Below are 12745 nucleotides of genomic sequence, written 5' to 3' on the forward strand. Positions count from 1 at the left end.
AGATAGAATGGCAGAGCAAATATGTCAAAATGTTAAAATTGGTGGTTCTGGGTATCTGCGGGGTGGTTATGTTGGAGAGTCCTCTGTATGGTGTTGGTGTTATTCCTGCAATTCTACTGGAAGTTTGGGATTATTTCAAAACAAAAAATTTAAGGAAAAAATGTGGTCGGGTTAAATTCACCTATTAAAAATAGAGATCCTGGGATTATTTTAAAATCATGAAATAAAATTCAACTATATTTTACTTAAAAGAGACATTAATCTTGAAACAAAACAAAAATAGAAAAAAATGCATTAGAAAGACAGGAGGGTATTTCATATTGATAAAATAATTTTCTATGACAATAATCACAAACTTTTATATTCCAGACAATATAGTTTTGAAACATAAAAGGTAAAAATGGTAAAAATAGAGAAACTGAAAAAAGCCATAATTATTAATAATCATTAATATAGCTCAGAAAGACTTGTGACTAATGAAAGACTAATACAGCACTAAGAAACTGGCAAATCAAGCACTTATATATAGTCAGTGTATGTGCATGTGTACATATATGAACAGTACATGTAATTCAGTACTTATGTACATATCTATATAAATAATACACACATATCACACATATATATCCCAACAAAGAGAATGCACATTTTCATCTTTCAAAACATGAATGCTGCAAACACAAAATGTGTACTAAGCCTCAAAGGAAAGCACAACAAATCTACAAAAGCAGAAGACACAGAGACCATATTCCCTGAGAAGTATGAAATAAAATTAGAAATTAGAAACAGAAAGATATAGCTGATAATTTGCAATAATGGCCAAGTGGCTAGATAGCTATATAACCATTTCTTATGGCACAAAACTTTTTCTTAGGGAAAACAGCAGAATTTTCAGCATCATAGCAATACAGCAGAATGGCAGTCATTTGCTTTAGCAGATTAGACCTTCCCAGTAAAAAAGGCAATAAAAACCAAACATGTCAAGTACACATTATCCTGTGCTAGAAAAGAATGACCCAGAGGAAAAAGTTTTGAAAGAACACTTACCTGGAAATTATGTGTGTGTATTAAAACCTACCATCATTCAAATCAATCACGTAGGTGACTGCATATAACAATTAATATTTCATAGTGCTAGAACTACAATTTAAAGTCAACGTCATTGTAAAAGGCAACAATGCACAGTACCATGAAGAGTCTATCTCAGACCCTATTAATTTTGCCTGTAAAATTTTCAAGTGTCACTGCACACAAATAAATGACAAGCTATATAATAACCAAAGGGAAAAGAAATCCATTTCAAACTCTATAATTTGAGCATACAGGAAAAAATGCAGAAAGGTTAACTAAGCTCATTATAAAGAGAAAAATTAATACGTGCAAGGAATTTGGGGTAAGGGAGAATGCGAAAAAAAAAAAAAGCAAGAAGAGAAACATCTTACCACCAGCAGGGTTAGCAGATCTGGATCCTTGATTACGAGAGCAGACCAAGGGGACAGGCAGAAAGTGGATTAAAAGACAATAAGACAATACAGAAGGTCAGCATGCAACACAGCACACGTGTTTATCCACAAACATTAGCAAAAGAGCAATTTTTCTAGGACTTGTTCCTCCCATTCCTACTTTTGTATTCATGTTGATTTTCTATTTTTCATACCGCATTAGCATTTATTTTAGATCTGTTCAAGAAACACTTTTTAGGAAGCTGCAATGTGCCAGTGCCAGTGCTCAGTTTAGGAGAGGCAAGGAGGGCAGACAAGTGCCCTGCCTCCAGGAGCACTGCTACCCCCCAGCTCTGAGCAGTGGGGGCAAGCAATCAGATCTTCCTGTCTGCGTATCTCTACCCCCAAATCATGCCCCCTGCAGAGCAGTGCTCAGGGAACATCAGTGAATTCAAAGTAATCACTAGTTACACCTGAATGTTCTAGGACTTCCCTTGATCCTTGAATACTTAAAATCTATGCCCACTGTTAAAAGTCCTACATTTACTATTTATGAAATCTACTTACTGTTTAACTAGGACTATGAATTCTAGTATATCCACATATCTAAAGTACACAAATTTGCTTACATATACCTCTTATGAGTATAATTTTAAAAATGATTTATATGCACAAGCTTAAGATCCAGACTTAATGATCATTTATGCTGGGGTCTGGTGTGAGTAAAGTAAAACTGCAGAATCTTTAAAGTGAAACCTCAGGGCCAGATGTGGTATTTTTTTAAAGACTTACAGGCTAAGATGGGATTTTCTTTTTTCTTTTTTTTAGGAGGTACTGGGGATTGAACCTGGGACCTCATATGTGGGAAGCAGGAAGGTGCTCAGCCACTGAGCTACACCTGCTCCCCATGAATTTTTCTCTTTGGAGTATTGAAATTGTTCTAAAATTTTCCATAGTGATGAATGTACAACACTGGGATTATAATAAAGTCATTGATTGTACACTTTGGATAGATTTCATGGTATGTGAAAATATTTCAGTAAAACTGCTTTAAAAAAAAAAAAAGAGTTGAGGCTCGATCACCATCCTCAAACCCAACACAGTAGGAATTTTAATCTTCATGTAAGAAATGTCCAATGCTGTCCTCACCTCCCAGAGCAGGAGGTGATACTGCACCGCTAAAAGACTAAATGTTTATCTGACTCATGTTAATGATAGTGGCCTATGTGTGCTGAGTCTTGAAAACTTTTTGTCAAGATTTTTTTGAAATAAGGTCTGACCCATCTTTATTAGGTCACAACCAGAGTATTATATGCTTGTGTGATTCCTGGCAATCCCCAGGGTTCCACAGAATAATCAAAGCCAGGATGTTGTCTCCTAGTTAGAAGCTTCTGGGCTACACCTGCCCCTGGAAGTGAATGAAAATCCAGGAGAGTTCTACAGTAAATGGAGCTACCTGTCCTTGACTATCTTAACTAACTCCTCCGCCTTCTCTCCTGGATTTACTGTTACTGAAGCAGACAGAAATCAAGAAGGAAATGTTAGGGCTGCCCAACCGCAGCCAGGACAGGGGCCTGCAGGTCTGAAGCAAGTATGGCTGTAACATCCACTTCAGTACACGGACTGTCCATTACACGCTTGGCTCATGCTTTTCATTAAAGCTTCAAGACAGCCCTATGGGACCAGACACGATAGCACACATTTTACAGACAGGAGAAAGGCACAAAGAAGGGCTCAACATCACACGAGAGCCAGGAGGCAAACGCAGGTGTGCCTGCACAGGAGCCCATGCCTTTTGTACACCACACTGCACAGTGCAGCCTGCCCCACAAAAAGGTTCAGCAGCGCTGGGAACGGTTTTCCCTTTTCTTTTCAGAAAGGGTGGGACTTGCTTAGGATGGGGACTAGATGTGCAGACATCTCCAAATTCAGAAGGAGCTGAACTTAAGGTCTGGCTGTCGCCCCAGTGCTCTCCACACAAGGCAGAGAGCTCCTGGGGCCACTGAGGCAAATGTCCACCAGCTGAGGAGCACAGCTGGGAGGCAGAGGGACATGGGTGCTCCTGGGGAAGGGGAAGACTCTCCCTTCCCCTCCGTCCCCTGCCCACGAGAACTCTGATGCACAGCTCCACTCCGTGGGCAGAAAGAGGGAGCGGGACACTCAAAACTATGTGCAGTTGGAAAGTGAGACACGGGGTTTGGGTGCTGAGAAGGATTGGAATAAAACCATTCCACTCTGGCTGCTTTGACAGCTGAGGCTGAGAAGGCATCCGCTTGGCTTAACATACACAGAGAAGCAATAATGGAAGTGAGGGCAGCTGGGAAACACAAAAAAGAGGAGCGGGCTGTAAATGTTAAAACAGAGGGTTAAAGGGGGAGAGCTTTCAATGGATTTATTACCACTGGGAACACAGGTCTCTCCCCAGGTACTGCTCATAAATTACATCACAAGAATTCCTCATCAGTAGAAGAATGGGTCATATTCCAAACATATTTCAATTTGAGAAGTTTGAGGAGAGGGAGAGAAACTACATTTTCATGTTTAATGCTTTGTGATACAAAATTAAAAGCACCTGGAAGAGAGACACAAGTATGCCTGCAAGACTCCCTTCTGCCAGCTCATCTGACCAACATCAAGATCCCTCACAGCACCTCAGCACCACAAAAGTGGGGCTTTCTGCTGAGGCCGGTGGGCACCTTGGACACTGGTTCTTCCAAGAACAACGACCGAGCTACATATCGTGGCTTTCTCAACTGCAGAACGGGCTGTGGCACGAAGCCACGACCGCGGCGAGCACAAGCACGCTCCTTACGCTGGGACTGCGAGACCACTTTGGCGCGGCTGCGGCCTCGGCTGTCAGAAGGCGTGGAGGCGACGCTGGTGGTGCTCCCCGAGCTCTGCCGGCGCGTGCGGATCCGACCTGCGGGAGCAGCAAAAACATCGTTGCCGTGGCAGGTTCACCCCGAGCGCGACCCCCGAGCACAGACACCAACACCGTGAGCGTGGGGCACCGAGGGGGCCGGCCGAGGGCAGGGCAGGAACTGCTGGGGGCGAGCCCAGCTCTCAGCACGCTGCGCTCCCCATGACCAGGTCTGAGGACATAAGATACTTTCTCTCCCTTTTTTGTTGTCTATAGAGCTGTTGCATTTGCAAACACAGAGAAACGGAAAAAGAAAACTACGATAGAAAAAAAGCAAAACCCAGTAAAACCTTCTTAACTCAGCGATTACGGAAGAATAGTTTGATACGCAGCATAAATTTCTAATTTAAAGATGCACATCAACAAGGTGTTAGGCTACAAAAGATGAAGATTAATTAAAAAGACTTGAAATTAGGAGTGCCTGGAGAAATGCTGGCCTGAAGAGAATTCATTGTTGTAGGTCTTTATTATTCTATAAAAAATTTGCCATTACAATGATGGCAATCTGTTATCCCCAGAGTATTAAACTGTAAAACCATTAGAGTTAAAATGAATTCAGCAATGCAAAATTATTGGCAATCAGGCCAGTAAGATTAGGGATTAAACTTGTTTTAAATTACAGGGCTTCTCTGGTTTAAAGGCAGCACAAAACGCCTCTCCTGTCATGAATTCAATCAAAAGCAATCTGACAGTGAAAAAGGAACCAATTTGAACTCCCATTTGCTTTTTATATTGTTCAAAATCACTTCCATCCCATCATATTAGAAAGTGTACAGAAAAGTAAGGCAGAAAAACAAATCCTAAGGCTTTAAAGAGTCAAGAAAGGAAAGTTAGGAGCAATAAAAAGAAAGCAGAGAATTAAAAAATACAATAAAACAACTAGAAGGCAGCATTGACTTTAATGCCTGTTTCTTTCAGTAAAGACTCATACACAAGCGTAGACCCTCCGCTACGGTTAGAGCTATGCCATGCACTGCACTAAAAGCCACGTACCGGGGTCAACTCGGACTTCTCCCAACACTATGGAGTAACTGTTCCCATTATACAGAAGAGGAAACAGAAAAGCAGGGGGCAAGTGCATCCGCCCATGGCCAGGCTCCTGCTGTAGGTGCCCACGTGTGCGGAGCCCTGCCTCTACTGGAGACAAACCTGGGGAAATGATGCAGTCTGCCTTTGTACTTCAAACTTTTTATGAAATACTTAGGTCACAAAAAAGATTTTTAAATTGAACGTTGCTTTTCAGTTTGCTGAAAGTTGCCAAAAACAATATACCAGAAATGGGCTGCCTTTTTATAACACAGTTCATTAACTTAGAAGTTTAAGCTCTGAGGCCGAGACAGTGCCCAAGTCAAGGCTCTATTGGACAACGCTTTTCTCCCTGAGGACTGGCTGCTGGTGACCCCAACCCGTCACAGGCACGTGGGGTGCTTGCTGGTTCTCCCTTCTCCCGTCGCTGCTCTCTGTTCCCAGGGCTTTCTCCCCCCGTTCCGCTGATTTCAGCCCCTTGCTCTTGTGGCTTTCTCTCCGGGGCTCTCTCCCCCAGTTTCCACTGGATTTATTTAGGATTGGAATTACCTGACACTCAAAGCTATTTGTACACATAACTATCTGAACCTGGCAAGGATTTTTTGGGTACCTTTTCTACTTTAACGTTTTTTAGGAGATGTGAAGGTGGAGTTTTAAGTACTGATTTAAATTATTTAATAATTATAAGACTACTCAAACTTTGTTTCTTCTAGAGCCAATTTTGGAAACTAGTGTTTTTCTCAAAATGGATCCCATTTGCTTTTTGTCCAATTTACTTGTTTGCATAAAGTTGTCCATTTTATGATTCTATTGCATCCACAGTTATGCTTACTTTATCATTGCTAAGTTATTTGTAACTTTTCTCTATTTCAATTGACCTTTTCAAAAGTTTGCCTATTTTATTTTTTTAAAGATTTATTTCTCTTCCTCTCCCCCCACCCCCCGCCCAAGTTGTCTGCTTTTTGTCCATTCACTGTGTTCTTCTGTGACTGCTTCTATCCTTATAAGCAGCACCGGGAATCTGTGTTTCTTTTTGTTGTGTCATCTTGTTGTGTCAGCTCTCCATGTGTGCGGTGCCTTTCTTGGGCAGGATGCACTTTCTTTCGCACTGGGCAGCTTTCCTTACGGGGTGCACTCCCTGCGCATGGGGCTCCCCTACGCGGGGGACACCCGTGTGGCGTGACACTCCTTGCGCGCATCAGCACTGCACATGGGCCAGCTCCACATGCGTCAAGGAGGCCCAGGGTTTGAACTGCGGACTCCCATGTGGTAGGCAGATGCCCAATTCATCAGGCCAGGTCCGCATCCCTATTTTATTTTATATTTCATAATACTCTCTAGTGAATGTTTATTTCCCACTTTTTAAAATTTTTAAACTTATCTTTATTATTTTCTTTCTACTTCGCTTTGGGTTTATTCTGTTCACATTCTAACGAATTGGAAACCAAGTCCTAATTTCAATCTCTCTTCCAACAAACCTAAAGCTATGAATTACCCTCTAAGAACTGCTTTGGCTGCATCCCACAATTGATAAGCATTTCAACATAATTTGTCACTATTTTTTTTTAGATTTATGAGTCAATCTATAATCATGAATGAGAATGCCTTATCTTTCTTGTACTATCCTGTTCTGTACTGTTTCTGGAACCAAGATTTTGCTAGCTTTATGAGTTTGGACATATTCCCTCTTTGCATGTAGCAAATCTTGTCATGGCTATAGTGAGATTTACCATGGAATCAATTTTTAAAGTTTAAGATTTGCTTGAAGAGGATTGGTGTGCTCCAACCAATAGATACAATGTGAACCCCCCCAAAACACATACTACAGCAATCATGTGCAGTAGGTTTTCAAATTTTCTTTATTCCTAAGTTTTCTGTATTTCCTTGATACAGGAATTACTGTGAAACATGCTAAAACCCTTTATAACCTCTAGTGAAGAAAAAAGGGACTATCCAATAAATGGTGCTGGAAGAACTTAGTAGGCTACTGGAAAAATAAGTTGTATCCCTACTTCACATATTACACCAAAAAAACCAGCAAATGGACCTAAGATTTAAATGTCAAAAACGACATCATAGAAATTCTAAAAGAAAACACTGCAGAATTCCTTTATAACCTGGAGTGAGAAAGTCCTTTTAAATTATGACTTAAAATTAAAGCCATTAGAAGAAACCACTGATAAATTTTGACTATGTAATCTTTTAAAAAACCTCTGCACAGCCAGAAGAAAATTGCATGAAAATTTAAGAAATCAACAGCAAACAATAAGTCATCCAACAACTAGTGGTATACTAATAAATGTTTAACAACTGGCTGAGGGTAAGGTTGTTGATATGTGGTATGGTAGTTTGATATTATTTATGAAGTCCAAAAAGAGATATAGATTATATTTGTAAACTGGTCTGTTCCTCTGAGCATGATAACCCTTTACTTGTATTAGATTCAGCTGAGACATATGAGTAAATTACATTAAGATTGGGGCTTTTTTTTTTTTTTAAGATTTATTTTATTTATTCCCCACCCCCACCCCATTGTTTTGTGCTTGCTATCTGCTCTCTGTGTCTGTCTTCTTATTAGGAGCACTGGGAACCAAACCTGGGACCTCCCATGTGGGAAGGAGGTGCCTAATTGCTTGAGCCACCTCTGCTCCCTGCTTGTGTCATCTCCTTGAATCATCTTGTTGATCATTGTGTTGCGTCAGCTCGCCATCTTGCTCATTTTCTTTAGGAGGCACCAGGAACTGAACCTGAGACCTCCCATATAGTAGGCCGGCACCCAAATGCTTGAGCCACATCAGCTTCCCAAGATTAGGGCTTTGAGTCAACCACGTCATTACAGTGCGACTCAGTGTTGAGTCCCAGCCCCCTTGGTGGGTTGATAAAACAGACTAACATGGAAGTAGGTACATAGGAGTACACAGAAAAAGACATAGCAGAGGAGACAACTTGGTTTTGATGCTGGAGCCCTGGGGAGAGATGAGACATTCGCCTATTGGCTTACAGCTGGCCTTGAAAAGAAAACAGAGCAGTTGAGAAGCCCTGAGAGATGAGCCTTATGCCAGCCTGCAGCTGAGATAGGAAGAAGCTGGGCCCACAGAATCTTAAGAGAAAGGAGGAAGGTTGAACCCTCACAGACATCACCTGCCATCGTACATGAACACATGACAATGGACTCTGAGTAAGAAAGTACTTCTTATGGTACACCTTGGGTTGAACTCTTTAGGGTCTTATAACTGTAAGCTTCTATTCCAAATAAATACCCTTTATAAAAGCCAATGGATTTCCAGTACTTTGCATTAGCACCCTTTGGCTTATTAATACATGTGGCATTTGCCAATTTCCACAGTATAAACACTCACACCATCACCCATTTCAGTGTGGTGTCAACCAATGCACAAAGTACCTAAAAATTTAACAATCAGCTCTCATAAATTGTTACAAGCTGTCTCCAGGACACCGCTGCCAACAACCCAAGAGAAGAATGGGCAAAAGCCAGGGACAGTAACAGAAAAGAAGGAAGAAATGGCCTTTAAATGTATGAAAGCGTTCAGCCTCACTCACACTGTTAATTTTTTTCTTATTAAGACATCACCTATCAGACTGGGGAAAATCTTAAGAAGCTGCTTACAATCTGGTAAATGTGTAGGGAAAAGGCACTCTCATTCATTGCTGGTGGGAATGAAAATTAGGACAGCCCCTATAGAAAACAATTTGGCAATTTTTATCACAATTACAAATACATACACTTTCAACCCAACAATTTCACTTTGAGTAATTTACCTACCAATAAAATTGTATACGTGTAAAAGGATGTATACAAAAGTTATTCATAGCAGCATTGTTCATCATGGCAAAGCAGTGAAAACAATCCAAATTTCTGTCAATAGGGGGCTGGTTAAATAATTTATGGTTGATCCATACAGTGGAAATGTAGCAAGGTATAATAAATTGATTAAAGATGAAAGAATCTTAAGCTATATTAAATGAAAATAAGATACAGAATTGTATATGTAAATATGCCATCTTTTATGTAAAAAGGGGGGGAATAAGACATTTGTATTTGGTACTACATGCAAAGAAACTGGATAGAAATGATACCAAGAACAGTGATAACTTATCGGGGTCTGGGAGGAAATGAGGTAGTAACTAGATAAATGACAGACAAGGATGGGTAAGAAACTTTACTTATCCTTCCTTATATTTTCTGAGGTTTGAACTATGTAAATATTATTACCTATTCAGATATTTATATCTTTGTAAATATTCCAATATTATGGTGAATTTGTAAATACTTTTTAATATATTTGAGACAATTTTATTAGATCCATAAACATTTAGAATGTTATCTTCCTGATACACCAAACTTTATCATTTAAAAAAATCCTCTTTATCTCTAATAATGCTGTTTGCCTTAAAACGTATTTTATGTTACTAGTAAATCTTCAACAGCTTTCTTTTACTATATACTTCTCATCTTTTGTCTTTTAAACTATCTGTATCCTTATACTCTAGGTTTGTCCCCTTTAATCATAGTTAGATCTTTAAAAAAAACAAGTCGGACAATCTCTCTCTTACCTGGAAAGCATGATTTCATTCAGGCTTCTTTTTACCATCTTATATGCATGCTTTTTGTCTTGACTTCTCTTTTTCCTTTTCCCTTCCTCCTCTGCTTCCTTCTCTTGGCTTAAGCAGTATTTTAAAGATATGCTTTACTATCTTGAAGGTAACAGTGTTTTAGATTAAAGCAGTAGTATTAAAAACACAGCTGACATAAAATCATACTTTTTGGAGGATAGGGTGGTTTTGAGCACCCTCTTTTTTAAATGATTTTTTTCTTTAATTTTGAGATAATTGTGGACTGACATGCAGTTTTAAGAAATAATACGGGGAGATCCATTTGCTCCTTACCCAGTTTCTCTCTGAGGTAATAACTTACAAAACAGGATCTGGACATGAATACAATCTAGTGATCTTTGTCAGATTTCCCCAGTTTTATTTGTACTTAACCTCTGGCTTCCCTATGTGGATTGGCCTCCTTTTGCTCCTGGTTGCTTCTTGCAACCCTTTTGCTATTGGCATTCGGCCATTTCCCTATGATGTGTTTAGCATGGATTTCTTTTTGTCTTGCTTGGGATTTATTGGGTTTTTGAATCTGAAACCCAATAGAGCCTTTTATAAATTCTGGAAAATTCCCAGCCATTATCTCTTCAAATATTGTCTCTGCCCCATTCTTTCTTTTTCCTCTGAAATTCCAATTACAAACATTCAATTCCTTCACTATCTCCCATGTATCTTAACATTTCTTTCATATTTTCCGACTCTTTCTGTATTGTATTCTGGACAACTTCCTCTTTGTTTTAAATTATAAATTCTCTTTTGTATAGTAAAGAATTAACCTTATCCAGAGAGGGCTGGCCTTTGCCCTCTTGGCAAGAGAAAATTTCCTGCAGGCAGCCTCCAACCCCTTGGAACGTCCTGACTGGAGGGTGCCCCTGCTTACCTGGGGCCTCGGGCACACCAGGCAGTCTCTGCTCACAGCGATTTGGGTAGATGCTCTGGTATGAACCCAACCCGTGGAGGAGCTGGGGTCTACACCAGCCATGCGGCAGGCTAACAGGTCTATACGACCAAGCTCTCAGGAATACTCTGCACAACAGCGCTCGGGGGGCTAACCTGGTAAGCAGTACTCCGCATAATATCAGCACCGCTCCCCAGAGAAGCCAGTGCTGTCACAATCCCACCGGGAGAGGACAACGGGGGGCTCCGTGTGTGGCCCTCTCCTGGTCTCTGGTCCAGGCGCCTCTTCCTCTGGCTGATATCAACATCTACTCTTTCACTAAAAGCAACCATAACCATGACTGCAACAGTTTTCAGGTGAGTTCTGTTGAGTCCTTCTAGTTAATTTTCAAACCCAAATGCGGTTGTGAGGACTCCTGAACCCTGCATCTCTTCAGCTCCATCTAATCTGCTTCTTGATTTACCCAATGAAAATATATAATATTGAAAACTACTTTCATTCCTAGAAGCTCTGATTTTTTTTCCATTCTTTATGTTGTTTTACTCCCTTTCACAGCTTTCAAAACGTCCTTTATAACTAAAATCTTTAACTTCTTTAAATATTAAACAAAGGTATTTTATATTCTCTGTTTCATTCCAATCTGAAATACTCATGGGTTTAATTCTGCTGCCCATTGTTCTGCTGTTTTTCACTCATGGTGCCTTATTTCCTTCTGTGGTTTGTGATTTTGAAAATGAAATGACCATTTTTCTTGAAACTTCATGAGAATTCTTTCAGATGTAGAATGAAGTTGAATTCCTCCAAAGAAGTTCTGTTGTGTGCTTCCCTTAGTGTCCTATGGACACAAGCAGTCTACAACCACATTAAATTGATTTATCTATGTGAGTTTTTCAGACCACAAAGGTGGTGTGAATTTTGCCCAAACACCTGCATGAAGGCTGACCTTATGGACGCAAATTCTCAGGGGAGATCCACCCGGTACCAAGATTGGCACAGGCCAATTTCCCTGCTGTCCTCTTCAGTTGAGCAGTTTGCTCTTGTTTGCCAATGAAAATGTAGGCCTTGAGTAGTCTGGATTTTCTCTTCTGTCCCTCATCCTGCATAGCAGATGTCTAAGGTCACCAGGTTCAGCCCAAAGCCTCAGGGTGAAAGTCATCTTTAGCCCTCACCTCCTATGGTTCCTGCTTTTGCTCATGTTTGGAGATCTGTGGGTTTACTGCTTTCATTCCAGACCAGTGATGTGTCCCCAATGGGAGGCTCATTCAAGCCATCAAATTCTATACATTGCTAAAAAAAGAAATGGAAGTTTCTTACTTCTTAAAAATTTTAAACATAGTTATTATATATTCTATAAATGACTTTTAATGCCTTAAGTCCTCGAGGAAGTAATTCTATTTTTTCCCCTACAGACTTATTTCATGAAGGATATAATTTTGGACAATAAGCTCATATTTGGCTGTTTTTAATCTGTGGGAATCCTGAGGACTGTAGTTGTGAGTTGCTTGCTTTGCAGAAGTTTAGAGTCTGCTTCTGTCTGGCACCATTGGGGGGTACAAAGCCAGACTACTTTAATTCATCAGCTAGGGGTTCCCTAGATAATTGGTGTAAGAACGGAGCTTAAAGGTAAACTGCTCTTTCTCTGCTAGGACGAAGGCCAAACAGACATGTTTCTTCCCATCACTTTGAAGATAAAGAGATTTATTCCCCCAGCCAAACTTTTTGTGGACATACAGCCCCTTGCCAACTCACTTAATGCCAACTCTTCCTTTCCCCTTGTATGTGTTCCAGGTCTTGCTTGCTCTCTGCTCTGAGAGCAAACATGAAACTTCAGCCCTCGGG

The 12745-nt window shown here is 40.4% G+C and overlaps 1 protein-coding gene across 6 annotated transcripts in view; it reads right to left on the reverse strand.

Moving 5' to 3' along the window:
• Positions 1 to 12745, reverse strand: part of CLASP1 (cytoplasmic linker associated protein 1) — a 283348-nt gene that overhangs the window by 77720 nt on the left and 192883 nt on the right. For 4 of the 6 annotated variants that reach the window (XM_058301168.2, XM_058301167.2, XM_058301166.2 and 1 more), the window contains one exon: positions 4255 to 4362. In XM_058301168.2, the coding sequence (XP_058157151.1) occupies positions 4255 to 4362 (108 nt within the window). Of the gene's footprint in view, positions 1 to 1442; positions 1470 to 4254; positions 4363 to 12745 lie in introns of all 6 variants that reach the window. The other 2 variants (XM_058301165.2, XM_058301162.2) reach the window with 1 other exon arrangement.

Source organism: Dasypus novemcinctus, chromosome 7 (genome assembly GCF_030445035.2).
Source record: "Dasypus novemcinctus isolate mDasNov1 chromosome 7, mDasNov1.1.hap2, whole genome shotgun sequence".
NCBI classification, from domain to species: Eukaryota; Metazoa; Chordata; class Mammalia; order Cingulata; family Dasypodidae; genus Dasypus; species Dasypus novemcinctus.